The sequence below is a fragment of the Emydura macquarii genome, unplaced genomic scaffold, assembly GCF_026122565.2.
Source record: "Emydura macquarii macquarii isolate MOO-44397 ecotype Brisbane River unplaced genomic scaffold, CSIRO-AGI_Emac_v2 contig_2863, whole genome shotgun sequence".
Taxonomy (NCBI): Eukaryota; Metazoa; Chordata; order Testudines; family Chelidae; genus Emydura; species Emydura macquarii.
The window spans coordinates 4,681,461-4,697,607 of NW_027133000.1; the positions used below are offsets into that span (position 1 = coordinate 4,681,461).

General features: G+C 39.7%; 1 protein-coding gene across 2 annotated transcripts; it reads right to left on the minus strand.

Moving 5' to 3' along the window:
* Positions 1–657: 657 nt before the first annotated feature.
* On the minus strand, positions 658–15,674 carry PITX2 (paired like homeodomain 2). 2 transcript variants are annotated; one of them, XM_067568207.1, is made up of 4 exons: positions 15,629–15,674; positions 15,106–15,243; positions 4,113–4,318; positions 658–1,963 (listed from the first exon to the last, which is right to left on the minus strand). In XM_067568207.1, exons 1-4 carry the CDS (start codon positions 15,672–15,674, stop codon positions 1,400–1,402), a joined length of 954 nt encoding a protein of 317 aa, XP_067424308.1. In that variant the 3' UTR covers positions 658–1,399. The 2 variants fall into 2 exon arrangements, with proteins under 2 accessions (XP_067424308.1, XP_067424307.1); XM_067568206.1 differs by lacking the exons at positions 15,106–15,243; positions 15,629–15,674 and adding an exon at positions 5,310–5,538.
* Positions 15,675–16,147: the final 473 nt, after the last annotated feature.

Consider the following 16,147-nt stretch of genomic DNA (forward strand, 5'->3'; position numbering starts at 1 on the left):
AAAACAAAACACAGAGAGCACGACCTTTTCCCTCAACTACATATTGCAGTACAAGTCTCAGGAAACTTCAGGCTAACCTCTCAACCCCTCGAGCTCTCCGAGGTTGCGGTTATTTGGAGTGGTCTTTGCTTCTGCTAATGCCTGAAAAGGAATTTGGAAATAGAAATGTAATATTACATGAAAGATCTCTGTACTTAAGAAAAAAGGTGGCTGTGGGATTATTTTGAACAGGAGGGGCTTGCAAACTATTTTGTGTTATTTAACAACAGCGTCCTTCACAGCGGGAGCAATTCAATCTGTAGATAGATGCAGCAACTTTGTTGTTTTGGAAATGCTCCAGTCCAGCAATCTCAAATAATCCATTTTCTACTGAGCTATTCATGGGAATAATAGAACCCTGTCTATTTCGCAGAAATGCAGAAACCAGGAGTTCCAAGGCCGGAGTTTATTTAGCATGTAACTTTAGTGTGAAGGGTTTTTTTGTTTGAAAAATCACTGTAATTTATAAGTATAGCACTAAAAATTACTGTGCCCAGAGGGGATCCAGTGTCATCTATCAGTCAATCAACGTGAAGTAGTCACCGCTACCCACTTAGTTCATTAAAAAAAAAAATCCAGACAAAACTGTATGCTGTATATTTTACTCCCATGAAATAAAACACATTTTTCATGTTTGCTGAAAAGTAAAACAATAATATTGTACGAAATGTTATACACAGGGCATGTTTTACATTGCAATTTCAGAAACATCATTGCATCCACCAGAGGTACTATTCTAAAACTGATATTCACACAATGGTTTTTTTTTTTAATAATAATATGTTAGAAACATACAGTGTCGCATTTAGTATATACATTCCCTTGCTCGCAAGCGAAAAATCCTAATCGCTGCTGTGTAACATGCTTTATTTTAAAGCCTAACCTTTAAAAACACTGTTGTGATATTACTAACAACGGCTTTTATAAAATTAATTTGACATTTCCATATATATACATCCTTTCAGTCATTTTTATGTTAACAATGCTAAACTTAAAAAATAACAAGCTTATAGTAACATTAAAATGTCATATCATATCCAGTCAAACATTTGTCCATATATATATTACATCTATATCTATATATCTGTATTGGTGCTATATAGATATATAGATATATGTATACCTATATATATTTCCTGGTAACTGTTGGAAATACTCTTAGTGAAAGATGTCAGAATCTGCAGAGCTCCTTTGAAAACAAAGGAGCTATCTTATTTCAGTGGTTTCATTTTCTCTGTTTTCTCTCTCCTTTTCTTTCTTTCTTTCTCTTTCTCTATAGTGCCCATTACTTTCTAGTATAATTCTCAGTCTTTGTGGGAAGGGGAAGGGATTCCCATTCAGTATTTTATACCTTAATCTCTCACACGGGTCTGTCCACAGCGTATTGGCATGCGCTCAGGTTGGAAGCTGGGTTCTGAACACTGGCGTATCCAAAGCTGGAGTGCTGCTTGGCTTTAAGTCTCAGACTAGCCAAGCTAGAGTTACATGTGTCCCTATAAACATAAGGAGGTGTTGGAGGAGCATAAGGACAGGCTGGCGTTGGCACTGCAGAATTCAGGGAGGGATTGCTCAAGTTGTTCAAGTTATTCAGGCTGTTGAGGCTGGAACCAGGGACCCCAGTGACTGCAGAGGGCACCATGCTTGAAGACATACTCATGGAGGAGATGGAATTTGGAGGGGAGAACATGCTCTGAGAAGACAGAGGGTTGACATTCATAGAATTGAAGAAAGGGAAGCTTTTTGTGGAAAGGGAGGCAGAGGTCAGGCCTTTGGCTGCCCAGTTGTTGTAAGAATAGCCGGGGTACATGTCATCGTATGGCTGCATTAGACCGTTAAATTGTGGACCAAAGCCATTTTTGCAAAGCTCAGCCTGCTGGTTTCTTTCTCTCTTTCTCCATTTGGCTCTGCGGTTCTTGAACCAAACCTTTAAAATAAATAAATAAATACAAGAAAATGTCAGGCGCGGTTTAGTGATACAAAAAACTGAAATCACAGCACTTCGCTAACCACGAAGGTAATAAAAAAGATCACACACGCTCAAGGAGAATTGACCCGTGTAAAAAGGATCGTATTTTTCACTATTGACAGACATTCGTATTGAGAATGGTTATTCAAATCTACAACTCTCTGAAGTTCGCAAAATCGCCAGAGAAACTCTTCAGGAACTCCAGTGCAGACTTCAGAGATTTTGTTCCGTCACATTCATATTGTAGCAGCTACAGTTCATCACATGCAATATTTGTTTTAGAACACACGTTTTGCAAATGAGTTTTTCTTTTGTTATTCCGAAACACACATTCGCGCCACAAAAGACAGCGCGTTTATAACTTTTGTTCCCTGTCATTTTACAAATTGGAGACATTAAGTGAAAAAAAAAAAAAAAACAACCCAAAAACCAATTGCAAATCGAATGCAAAACGCCTAGAAAACCTGCAGAGTTTTGCCAGAGGAGAAGAATAATAATTCCTATTACAGATCGGGGAAAAATACTAATAAATCTTGACTCCGCAGCTTGTTAAAACTGCAAGTTCCCCATGTGCTAATCTTCAAGAACTCCCAAACACTTATAAACAAACGTGTCCTCCTGCTTTTTGGTAAGCTTTGCCTTTTAACAACGTACTAAATGAGATCTAAGGTCCCTCCCTCCAGACAAAGGCGAAAACGTGTTCCTTTCTGCATATCTTTTCAATCCACATCTTGGTGTCTGATTTGTCAGCCAGCCTCCTGCAAAGTTATTTTGTGTACTAGAGGCCTTCCCGGGCTCCTCTTTGTTTACACAAAAGATGTTTTACATTACAAATCCCTAACTGTACAATTAATCCTTGACACTGCTTACACACAGCTATACACCAATATCATGCCCCACTCACTTTCACAAAATATTGTCAAGGTAAAGCAGCAAATATTTCTCCACCTATCTTCACAAAACATCCATCAGTTAAACTGCAGCTCATGAATAAAAATACAGAGTGTGAAGTGGTTGCTAAAATTACTTTAACATTTTATAATCCGATATTTTACCCACCTGGCTACTAACTTCAGAGGAAGAATGCAAAGTGACTGTTTTCAATAACAAACAGCCTAAATTGAGACCACTTTTTAAAATAACAATGAAATAGGGTTCAGACAGATTCAAACAGTTTGCAATCCCATTGTGCTTTAATTCATCAACCACAAATATAGCCTGATTTTTTCCCACTCCCCTCTATATACTTCTTAATTACTCAGTGTCTATTTCTACTATTCAGCTTAGTCTGAAGTCTACAACTCACTTCATTTTATTGAAAATATATGTTTACTGCTAAATTTCTGTGGATTAAGCTAGTTCTTAATTTAAAAGAGAGGCCTTTATTTATTTATTTGAGAGGTCTAATCTAATTCTAAAACATTTAAGACTAAATAGACTTTTACCACAAATCAAACATGATTTTCAATTTACTGTGTTTTAAGAGTATCCATGTACAAGCAGAGCAATAAACGAGGCATGGGGGTTTGAAAATAACAAAGATCTCGGGATTTATTTATTTATGTATTTATTTATTTTGGGTCTATTTTTAAGCGAGGGTTTTAGACTACGGGATTGCATACCATCCGGATTTGGCCCATAATCTTGATAACTTTTAGCACTGTGATAGTACCATAAATCTAAAGGGGAAAGGGAGGGGGAAGCTCTTGGAGTAGTTATGAAACCAAAAGAAAGAGAAAATGCAAGGAAGGGCATGCCCTGAACGCCTATGAGGAAATAAAAGCCCTTGTGTATGTTGTATATTTTTCTCATTAGAGGCAGCGCAGGTTGAAGCCTGTTCCAAGTTGCTTTCTTGGCTAATGTTTTCATTAGCATTTCGATCAAAAGGAAGAGAACACATTGCACGGTAAGGGCGAAACGTGCACTGCACCATATTCCAAGGAGAGATCATAATCTGCCGGGCTGTGACATAAATGTCTTTTGCTCCCTGATGTTTTTGTGCAAAGGCTCTGAGGTTTGAATGCAAACTGAAATCGAAAGCAGCTGCAGTCAGCTCAATGCTTCCCCCACCGCCGGGCAGCATCGGGCTTTTGGTGTCTGTACCTACCCTGACTCTGGCTTCAGTGAGGTTGGTCCAGACGGCGATCTCTTCTCGGGTGGACATATCCGGGTAGCGATTCCTCTGGAAAGTGGCCTCCAGCTCTTGCAGCTGCTGGCTGGTGAAATGAGTCCTCTGCCGCCGTTGCCTCTTCTTCTTGGATGGATCCTCAGCCCCGCCGTCGTCATTCTTACTCTGCTGGCTTTTATCTTTCTCTGTCAAAAAAAAGGGCACCCAACGTTCAAAAAGGCTGCTCCTTAATGCCAATAGAAACGGTGGTAATGATTTCCCTGAATAGAAAAGGCTCGTTAGGTTGACTTTTGTTAGCGTATTTACGGTTAAGATAATTATGTATGTACACACACACACACTACCGTATATTCTACTATTCTATAGATATAGATAATAGAGAGAGACAACACGTACAGGCTAGATATAGATAGAGAATGTAGATTTAATTGTATTTCTCTGTATACACAGTTATATGCCAGATAAATATCGTTACATTGTCTGTGTATATGTATGTATTTATAAGAAATACACACGCAGTATTTACAGAGATAATAAATACAGTTATCAACAGACCCCGATTCTTGCAGGCTGATTCAAAGACACTTCCAAATACCAAAGTAAACGATAGTCCCTACATGTATTGGATCTCGGCACATTCAAATTCACTGATGAGCAGACTGAATCATTGCCCCGGTTGAATATCCTTGCTCTTGCCTTGCGGACCCTTTCCCCTCCCAGCTCCCTGGATGAAGATCGCCGTGGGGTCTCTCTCTCTTTCTCCGCAGCTGGATGCTGGGTGGGGACAATGGTGAGATACATACAGGGGCAAGGCAATCCGTAGCCAAATGGGAGCCGTCGTGAATCCCAGTGCAAACCCGCCGGAAAGTCCCTGCAGAAGTAATTCATTATACTGGGGGAGGGCTTTCCCTATGCTCTCAATGAACACACACAGACCCAAGGCAATAAGCCGGGGCTCTGGTGCCAGGAGAGACGCGCAGAGGAACCTCAGTCCGGTTCCAATTCACTTTCCTTCGCTCCAGGGAAAATATGGAGAAGAGACTGAGGGGGCAGCAACGACACAGAACTGGGGGGACAGGGTGATGCAGAAGTTACCAGGGGGTCTTTTTAAGTCGGGGGCGGGGGGGCAGCAGGACGGGTGAGTGTAGCTGCCGCCCGGGATGGCCTCTGTCTTACCTGCGGCCTCGGGGCTGGAGGTGTCCGAGATGGTGTGCACCTCCAGCCGGTGTTTGGAGGACTCCAGGGAAGAGCGAGGCTGTCCCGGTGCTACCGCAGAAGCCATGACCAGGGCCGACTGGTGATGATGGCAAGAGGATGAAGAGGAGGAGGAGGAAGGTGAAGTGGGGCACAGTTTATTCCCGGCTCCCAGGCGCTCCAGGCTTAACGGATCTTTCATGAAGTTCATCGGCAAAAGAAAGCCAAATATTTCTCTCGCGCGCTCTCTATGAATGTGTATAACGGGGACGTATCGATTGATATACACCGCACCCCCCGCTCCAAGGCGCAGCGTTGCAGAAGTTGCAGGCTCAGTTCCCTGTACGGCTCCCTGGTCCAGTGGGAGACAGAAAAGCAGCAGCGGTGGACGGCGTCCAAGAAGCAGCTTGTTACCCTTTCTACTTAAAGAGTCTTAAGAAGCCTAATGTAGAAGTCCAGACAGCCTTAGCTAAAGTCTCAAGGAAAATATACACAGATGCGCATGGGGTTTTCTTTGTGGCGAGTAGGCAGCAGGAAGACACACACAGAAAAAAAAAGATGATAAAAAAGGAAAATTCGACCCTATAATAATAATAATATTCTTAATAATAATGAATAACCATAGGAACCAGGTGTCCTGACTGACACTCTAAGGCAATGGCACTGTCAGTGTCAGAGTGACAGGGGCAGGTAGATGATATTATATCCAAGGCAGCAGCAGCAGCAGCAGCAGCAGCTCAGACACACTCTCTCTCTTGTACACAGATCTACACTCAGCGCCCAGGCGAGCAATGGACCGGATCAGCTCAGCCACTTCCCTGTTTGCCCAACATCTTAAAACCAGAGGAGGCCTTCCCCGGGCAGTGATGTCACCCGACCCCTTCCCTCCCTCCCGCCTCCCCCGCCCGGGACCCGCCGCTCAGGGCAGGACTGATGTCGCTCCGGACCAATCAGGAAGCGTTAGGCTGAAGGCCTCCTATAATAACCACAACCTATCAGAGAAGTAGGGCTGGGCTAAGTAAATTCAGGCTGCAGGACCAGGAGCTTGTGAAACCTGCTATGCCCAAATGGCAAGAGCTTGGGTATTTAAAGGAGGTGATTCTAAACTGGGGTTAAGGAATGTGTGTGTTGGGGTGTATGTCTAGGCGTAATGTACCCACACATTTTATAAATAACGTTTATTGCCGTTTCACAATGATATGGGGGAAACAACCTAATTTGCTGGCTACACAATTTTCTACATTAAAAAAGCAGGCTGCTGAAGAAAAGAAGAAGAAACAAACTAAAAAATCTTAAAATTTCAACCCAAGCTGTCATGAATATTCCCCTAATCTTAAAAAGCGTTTCTGTAATTGCGAGCAAGAATAATGGCACCTTATAAATCCGAATTAAAAACGAACAAAATCTAGACTGTCAAAGAGAAAAATCATTATTTTAAGCGTTATCCTACCAAGTGTTCAATACTATAGTCTCGTTTTTACAGATTTATTGAACAGAAACGACAACACTAAACATACCAATACGAGTGTAAAAGCCCATTAATAAATCAAGTAGAAAATAAATTATACAGTTTATACAGTTACGCCAGTTTGACCAACGGATCTTTGACGGAAAATGGATAGTTTTTTAATTCTAGCAATCTTTTACGTTTCATTGGAAAGCAATCAATGAGACTCAATCCGATTCTGGCACTATATCTGTAGACCTTTACGTTTCTTACTTTTCCTTGGCTATCTAGTTTATTTTCTTGTGATAATTTCAAAGAAAATAAAACCAGGAAAATCTCATTTTTGTGCAATATCTATCTATCTATTCTTCCGCCCATCATTTCAGGGAGATTTCAAACAACTGATCACAGGGACATTTTCTAAATTCCTTTTATTTTTTAGAGCCTTTTCTGACGTCTTGAACAAATTACTAAATAAAACCAGAATTATCCAAGGGAAAGAGAACTGAGAAAGCTAGAGCAACAAAGTGACTACGACAAATCAGACATTGCTAACACTGAGATATTATGGCGGTGAGCGGCGGTATAAAACCCTACCATAGGAACTTTTCTGAGCCATATATAGGAAAGAAATTCCAACTAAAAAGAGACCGGTCAAAGTTTTCAGAGTTCTATTTCCCGTCCAGAAACATCCACAAATCTTACATACATAAGACCAAATCCTTCTCCTTTTGTACACATAGCAGAGTTAGCCCATGGGCAGGATTTAGCCCATAATCCCGAGGCAAGGAAGATGAAGGAACATGAGAGAGAAAGACACACACACACACACACACATCGTATTTAGTTAACATCTGGCTGCATCTCAGCGCACAAACCAAAAACTAATCTCCCTCCTACATTCTGATTTTGTTTACATGTCTCGTTATATTACTGCAATAGGTGTTGGTGTGAGATTGGAAGCAGTGGTTTACAGTAGAAATATCGGGAACTGGTCAGCAAATCTCACACTGTGGAGATTGTGTGTCCTTCCATGTTGGCCACATGACGAGAAGCTTCTTCAATCAGAAAAAGATGGACTTGTCCCGCAGATAAAGCAAGAGACAAATGTATTTTAATCTATCAGTTTGTCTCCTCTGAATCGAGTTGCAAGAAAACACCCTATCCCAGATATTTTCAATAGGCTCGGGAGTGGGCCATAGCAGTGCCAGGGTTTTTTTTTTTTTTTTTTTTTTTTTTTTTTTTTAAAGTAATACACCCGTTGATTGAAAGAGTTCTGATTAAGTATGGCTGGCACGAACTAATCCCAGATACTGAAAATGTATGGGCAATTTAATAAGATTCTTCCCATCCTTATAATTACTCTTCACAATTCTAGGTGTCTGGATAGTTATAGCTTCCCACGGATGGGACCTTTCTTAAATCAAAACATAACTTCCAAGCTTCCCTTTCTTTTATCCATTTTTTTTGGGCAGGTCCTTCTTATTAGCTGATGCTCTTTCCCTCAGTATTATCTCTTGCAATCTTACTTATCGCTACATTATAGACATTACTTTAGCAGCCTGTTGGTAAAGAAGGTTAAATTAATTTACATTCTGCTCATTATCTGGTGTTTAAATGACGTGTTTTATCCCTGAGATTTGGCAAAGAATCTCTTTCCTCAGACCCCACAGCGTTTCGATGGAGACAATGCGCTTACATTTGTAGTGGATTTTAATCTGATAAAACTCTAATTTGCTTAAGTCTTTTAAATAGGGGGTTTTACATGATTCTAGCCGTTTTCTTATTGAATTTCCTCTAATTCCCCCAAGATCATAAAGTATATGTGCAAAGTAAATATTTCCTCCCTTTGCACCGGCAGCAGATGACCTATAACTAAGTCAATATGAATCCAGCTCCATTCTGCACCATTTGTTTACTAATCATATTCCAGTTTCTTCTTAACCTCTCTGTACTACTGTGGTCCTGTACTCATAAATCCCCCAAGCCCTTGTTAATGACAGGACTCCATTAGGGAGGAAACCAACGACTCCCACCCAGTGTCATTATTTTAAACGCAGAGTTAGGACTTTCCTGCGCGTTAGAATTGGAGGTTCAGAACTTCAGCAAAGTAAGTTCTGTCTGAGCAGTATTTTAAAGGCAAGCAGGGGGCTGGGTTGCGGGTGACGGAGCTGATATAGGAATTCTGTATTTCAAGATTATATTGCAAAGAACTGGGAAAATTAGGGACGCACCAGACCTTTATTACCTTTAAGCGATTTGTAAATGAATACATCTCTCTCTGGTTAAACAACAGAAACGATCCGGGGGAGGGGCTAGAGGAGAAGGATTGCCAGGTTTCTATTTTTATCTAGGGCTTCCACTTTTATACTCGGAGTATGGGCAAAGTGTGTGTGTGTGTAAAGGGGGAAGAGCGCTCTTTCATTAGTTTTATTTTTTTGAAGATGGGCTTTTTAGTTTAGAAATGCAGACATTCCCGTGAATCCTGCGAGTCAAACGAAAAGACATATGTATGGTTTGGAAACTGCAAAGCACTTATTATGCACTTTGTGGGTTCCTCTGTAATGGGATGCTATGTTGAATTCTAACTTGTTTGGTCATAAATCATTATGATTTTTAGCCTCTGTCATAAAATTTAACGTTGGTCAAATTTGTACACAAGACTCCTCTAACATGCGCAAACACACAGTGTAACTCTGTGTCAAAACGGGGATTTAATGTTCTCAGATAAGAGATTGAATTCGGTTTCTTTTTCCCTCTTCCAGACAAATGGTTTGGAGGAATTTTTGGGTTTGACATAAAGTCACGCATGTTTTGACACTGTGTTAAGCAAGCGATTATGCATTTTAGTCTTATTTAATGCCACAGTTAGATTTTACTGTCCAAACCCGTCTGCAAACGCCTCGCAGCACTGAGTCCTAGGGACTGTGAATGAAACGAAACCGTCAGTTCTCAACAGCTACTCTGCTATGGGCTTTAAAAAAGGAAGAATATGAGGACATGTGGCTAACCGTGCTTCTTTTTAACAGGCATTTATTAAAGATTATACATTGGAAACTCTCTGTCTGTAGGTCTGTCTCTTTAGTGTCTCTCCCATTCCGGTCCAAAGTCTTAATTAATCAAAGAACAATCCGCACCCTACCCCACCCCACCCCGTTCTGACGTCTTTATTGTCAGCTCTTTCCTCTTTTTATTGGTATTTCAAGAATAATTGCACATGTACGTGACTACAGAACCACGCTTTTCTATATAATGCACGGAACGCAGTTCTAGTGACTGTTGCACATTGGAAATTGTGAGTTGAAGATTGGGCGATGTATAGTTTGCAGAATCCCTTGATTGTCAGAATATTAGGCGCTGACAGAAGAAAAACCTCAGTTCTGTCGAGATTCTTTTGACAAAACTCTGGACTCCCTGTGGGTTCCTTTGCGCTAGTGGCTCTAAGTGAAGCTTTCCTTCTCCTATCTGGGTTCTAGATAATAGATAAAATGGGGGCCCATTGTAAAAATCTGGATTGTATTAAGGATCACGAACAATTAAAAAAAATTAGAACATTCCTAAAGAATTTGAATAGAATCATTGCTGTTCTCAGTTGTGAAACATCTCCCGGAGCCTAATGGGCTACCCTAGACCCATTTCCACTTGAACGTGTGTGTAGTGGAGGGTTGGAGTGGGGGGAGTAGGAACAGAGGCGTATTCAGGTATAGTCAGAAGGGAAGGCTGCAGTCACTTATTTACAATACTGTGATTAAAACTCCACAGTGCTTCGCCGCCCCCCAAGCCATGAGGGTAGCTAACATTCAGCATTAGTTGTCATGGTGACCATAAATCACATAAATCCAAAAATACCCACCTTTAATCTGAGATGAAGTTTTTATTTCCCTAGCGAAATAATATTTTAAAAGCTGTCAGCTGACAAAAAAAAAAACCCAACCTAATTGTAGTAACCCAAGTAATACATTACTGCTAAAGGTTTAAATTAAAATGGCAGAAATTTTGTTGCTGTTGTTTCTTTTTAATGTTGGTAGAATCTTTGGTACTCTTTAGTTTCCAGATCTTCCCAGCCTCTATGTAATGGAGATTTAGGGAAAGGGGAAAACAAACAAATAAAATAAAAACCCAACATCTTTCATTGCGGGCAGATTTCCTTCTGCAGGAGTTCTTGCACTTTGCACTGAAACAGCTGATGCTGGCCGCCGTCTGGACAGGATATCGGACTAGGTGGATGACTGGTCTGATCCATTCTGGTAAAGCCTGTGTTTCCTGATCATTTGTAACCTCAGTCCAACTTCAACAGACACTACAAATTCTGCAGAGATTTAAATTTATCTCTGAATGAGAGAAAGAGAGAGCGAGATCTTGAAACAGGAGCTCAGCTGACCTGCTTAGCAGGATACTGCTTGTGTTTGCAAAACATATTTCAGGTATTTATTTTCCCACTTTTGCCTTCGTCTACTATAAGATCATTGTTTCTAGACGTAATACTCTCCTAAATGGATAAATTGGGTCTCATGTAGATTCTCCAGCTAGTCCTGTTGTCTTTTACCTTTGGCTTGTTGTCTTTCGCCTATCTTGGATTACCGGGTATTCTCCTAGATGAAGAGCCATTAATTACCCATTCAGTCAATATTAGGAAGACGACAAAGCTTTTTACATAGGATTAAGAAGACATCAGATTGTTCCATTAGTATATTCCTCCTCACGAATAAGCTTTCGTTATACATTTAGTTTTCCCTGGAGTCAGTCTAACAACTGCTGCATATATTATTGTCAGACGACGGCGAAAAAAAAATAAAAAAAACAATAAGTAACTTTTAATTCTCAATTTGCAGCGATTATTTGAAGGGAAACTTGAATTTGGGGTAGGAGCTGCTATAATCACATTTCCCGTTAACGAGAATCAGTCCCAATCAACTGCAGAAACATACTGAAATGTAGTATATGACCAGAGTGTGTAGCTGATTTAGAAACTGGAAACCTCCTGGCTCTTCCTTTCATTGTTCAGATCTCAGGCCTCTCTTAGTCCTAGGCCTTTCTTAGTTCTCTTAGGACTCTCTTTCTTCCCCAGTCCAGTTTCTTTTTCTTACTTGACTCAGACCTTTCTTCTTCGGGTTTCTCTCTTCCCTTCTTCTCAGGGTTATTTTCTCTGGTGCTCTCTAGCTGGCCAGGCTGGTCTTAAGAAGCCAAATGCCAGTTTTTCCTCTATCCCTTTTTCACACGGTTGCCATCCTAAACTACATTTTTGTACTGGCATTGTTCAAGCAGCACTAGTATTTCTGGCATGCACACATAGCTACGGTGACATTTTGGTGGACTTATGTGGCTTTTCCACAATATCTGCACTGGCAGTACCACTGAAATTCGTATCTCGCTGAACTGATAGAATACAGAGATTTTCAGTTAGGCTGGGATCCGGTTGCATATCCATCCAGCCATCCACTCACAGACATACATTGGGATAAGTGTTGATATTGGATTCATATAAGAAACTAAACTGTTCCGGTCTCACCAGTGGAAGAGCGACAGAGAGCTACCAAGGTTGCACAATTAGCTTTTAACTTGTGTAATAATAAGTGCTAAACATCTGCTTTAAACAGTGGTGTACATACCTAAGTGCTGGGGAATATATCTATAAAGCTGAATGAGCGGGTGATTTTCTAAAAGTGATGTTAAATTATTGAATATTCAGCCCCAAATAATGATTTTTAATGAGTTTAAATAACCACTTTGCCATATTGAGAGTGATAACACTGTGTTAGTTCCACATTATATATTTTGAGCCTGTTAGTTCAATAGTGACTGGGTTATTGATTACAGAACAGGATTTCTGAAGTGGAATTTACAAAAATATATGTAATAATTGTATATATTAAGCATGCCCTATCAGAAGTCAGGACACTGCACAGAAATTAAAATAATAATTAACAACAGTACTTATAAAATGTACATTTGCATGGTTTGTCACTAAGAAATAATTTTCACATTTTCAGTTTTATGGCTAGATACAAGATTAAGATATTTTCATGTGAAATTACCTGTAGTAACAATATTTTCATATGGATATTAATATGACTAAATAAGTTCCTATTTATTCTAATTACGCCTTTATTTTCTGCTGAGCTATGAAAATACTCAGCACTTACTTGCAGAAACTCAACACTCAACACTCATTTATATTTTGTTGGCTCTCTTTCTCTGATTTTCACTTTTTACATATCTTTTTACTCCAAACTGACAGTGGCCCCAACAGCAATTTCACAAAAGGAACTATGACAGGATATGGTCCTAAAGAATACTACTTTAAAATTCCGAAAAATGCCAACAAACTCAAGGTTTTCAGCATACTTCAACAGAGAGGTGTATTTTAATTAATGGTATTAAATATGTTTGGATAGCAATTTCCCTTTCAGTCCGAAAGGTAAAAAATAAGACTTATCGACTAGGCAGGAAATTTTACATGTAATACAATAATCCTGACTCATAATTAATGGTTAAGAAAATAACCATTTGTTTCTCAGCAAGGGAAGTAAAAAGCTACCATGTCACGGAGCATATGTGGATATTACTTTTATAAATACTTAGAATAAAACTAGCTTGTAAGGACTCATAAATTTATTATAGGAGAAAGGTCCCCACTTTCCCATTAAATCGTGCTATAGTCTTTGATTAAGACCACCTGTTCTTTGAAAAAAAAAGGTGAAGGGTAAAAAGGCCTTTGTTATTCTCAAACCATATATAAACCAATGTCATCCTTCATCTCCACATTATTTAACAGTTATTACTTGTGGATGAAAAAGTGTCAAACATTGATAAACCCTATTTGTGAACAATTTAATATCATGTATTTTTTCGGGATGACAAATTATTGGGTCATAATACTTTGAGGTTTGGAATTGTCTCTAATCTTGATTTTTAACCATCCACTGGTCAAATCATTTATTTTTATAACGAGCTGTCAAATAGTGATTAAAACTTTCAAAGGGGGAGGGGAGAATGAACAATTGCAAAACACTGGATGGTATCTGAGAAATAATAAGCTATTTAGCCAAATAGGGTTAATAGTATATTCTTACAAGTATGTGTTTAACCACAAGACCTGGAATACTTACATTATTAGTTCAGCCCAATTTCCTATACTATTTATTCACTTTAATATATTTTATTTAAACAAAATTATGCTTGTCTTGTACTAAACAGGATCTTGAAATAGAGAGCTTGTTTTCGTCTTTGTAATATGTTTGCATCGATGTTTTCCCTTTAATATATGTTATATTCACATATTCGAGCCATCAAAACTTGAGTCAAAAAGGAAGTGGAGAGATCCTCCTATTAGTGGAAGATAAACGGTTTCTTATGCCTATTTATATAATTTTTAAACAAACAAAACAAAGAAAGACATTTCTGATATTCAGCGCAAATAGTTACCACAATGATTTTTATTTTGAAATGTTAACAGCAATTTTATTGTGGACTTACTTTTAAAAATACGGACGCAAACTCTTTCTGATTAGGAACACAAAGAGACCATCCTAAAGCACAGCACAAATGTGTATTGAAACAGTATAAAAGGGTTGCATCAAAAGGATGCCGATACATCCAGACAGATAACAGCTACTCGCAAGTTGTTCTGTCCACTGGACAGATCCTGCCTGCACGCCTCACGCAGGCATATCTTCCCCTCTCCTCCCTTTTGAAACTCCGTGGGAAGAGTTGCCTTAGTAAAAAAAAAAAAAACAAAAAAACCAACCAACCAAGAAAATACCCGCACGAACTGGCCCTGAAAGTGGTTATTCACAACGTGCACTCTGCTCTTTGCATGGGGAAAACAGCTTGCGAAGAATATCTATTTTTAATTGAATTGCACGCCCCACCAGCAAAAAAAACCCAAACAAACAAACAAAAAAACCTGGACCAAGTTAACTTTTTCCCAAGAGGGCGCATTGTCCAGTTTCCCCCGTTCTCTGCGCAGAGGCACAGGTGCAAAGCAGCAGAGGTCGCTGTTGGACCACGTTTTAGCTGGGGCTCGGCCTGCCTTCCCACACAAGAGCTAGAGCGAGAGTGGAGGATGTGAAAAAGAAGCTGGGAAATTTCCTCCTCAAATCCACTATCCAAATAACAACCAACACCTTTTTCACTAGAATCCAACCAGGACAGGACACTGCACACCTGAGACCAGCCCTTTTAGCTCTAAGGTAAAAGGAGCACATAAAGAGGGACCAATTACGCATCCAACGCCTTGGACTCTCTCTCTCTCTCACGAGTGGTAGATAGGGTGAGAGGTAAGAAAGTGAGTGGGACTGAAGGGAGGCGGCCGGAGAGGCTCTTGCTTACCGTTGGCGCTGGGATGCTGCCTCCCGAAGAGCTTGCTACTGCTCGCCTCTTTCCTGCTCTCTGGAGAGTCACTGAATTCCCCCTTTTTAATATCAGAGTCTTTGGAGAAAAGGCATTCAACTGTAGAAGGCTGCACCCCTACTAGAGAGAGAACGAGAGACAGACAGACAGAGAGGAGAGATGGTCAGACAAAGAATAACTCTGCCAAATCACCAGCATTGTGAACATCACAGCCCGTGTGAATTTCATTGCACTACGAAGAGTTTAAAAGTCCAGACATTTTTTTTTTATCTTTAAATCTGTTGACTATTAAAGTATCAGCTCTCCGCAGAGCGAGAAAACAATAGCTATGCAATCAACACACTAATATTTGTAAATGTAATATGTGACTATAAAATATAGGTACATATCTCCTTCTCTCGCTCTCTCTAATACGGAAAATACACAAATATTTATATTCCAATGAACTTCTGCCTACATAAAGAATATGTTCGCCTAAATCGATCGGAAATATTTTTCTTACCTAATTGAACACAAGCCGATACTAATTTACGACAGTTGGACTCCATCACCCGTTATCTGTAAAACATCAAATGTATTGGATTTAAAAAAAAAAAAGATTTCTTAAGAAAAATTAAACCTCAGAAGAGCCGTGAGGTAATCAACGGTAAGCATGTTGCTAACATATTTTCGTAACGATTTTTACAAAATACGGGTTGAAAACGTCAGAATCAAGTTCACCTTTTATTTCACTCAGAAAGGGACGTGCCGGTATTAAAGAGCAGTAATAATGAGCACAAATTCTGAAGGCGATACAAACAATTCTGGCGTTACCCCCGCATAAAACTGGGATTCTCTCTTTGTGAATGGCGAACAGACTTTTGCAAACAGCTCATCTGATATTTGAAAACTTTGCAACCGAACTTTTCCTTCGTACATTTCAATCCGGTTGTTTATCGATTAATAATTAATTAATGTGACTTAATAATTACTCAGATGAGAGGAAAAAATGGCATTTGTACAAACTGAGCTCAAATTAGAC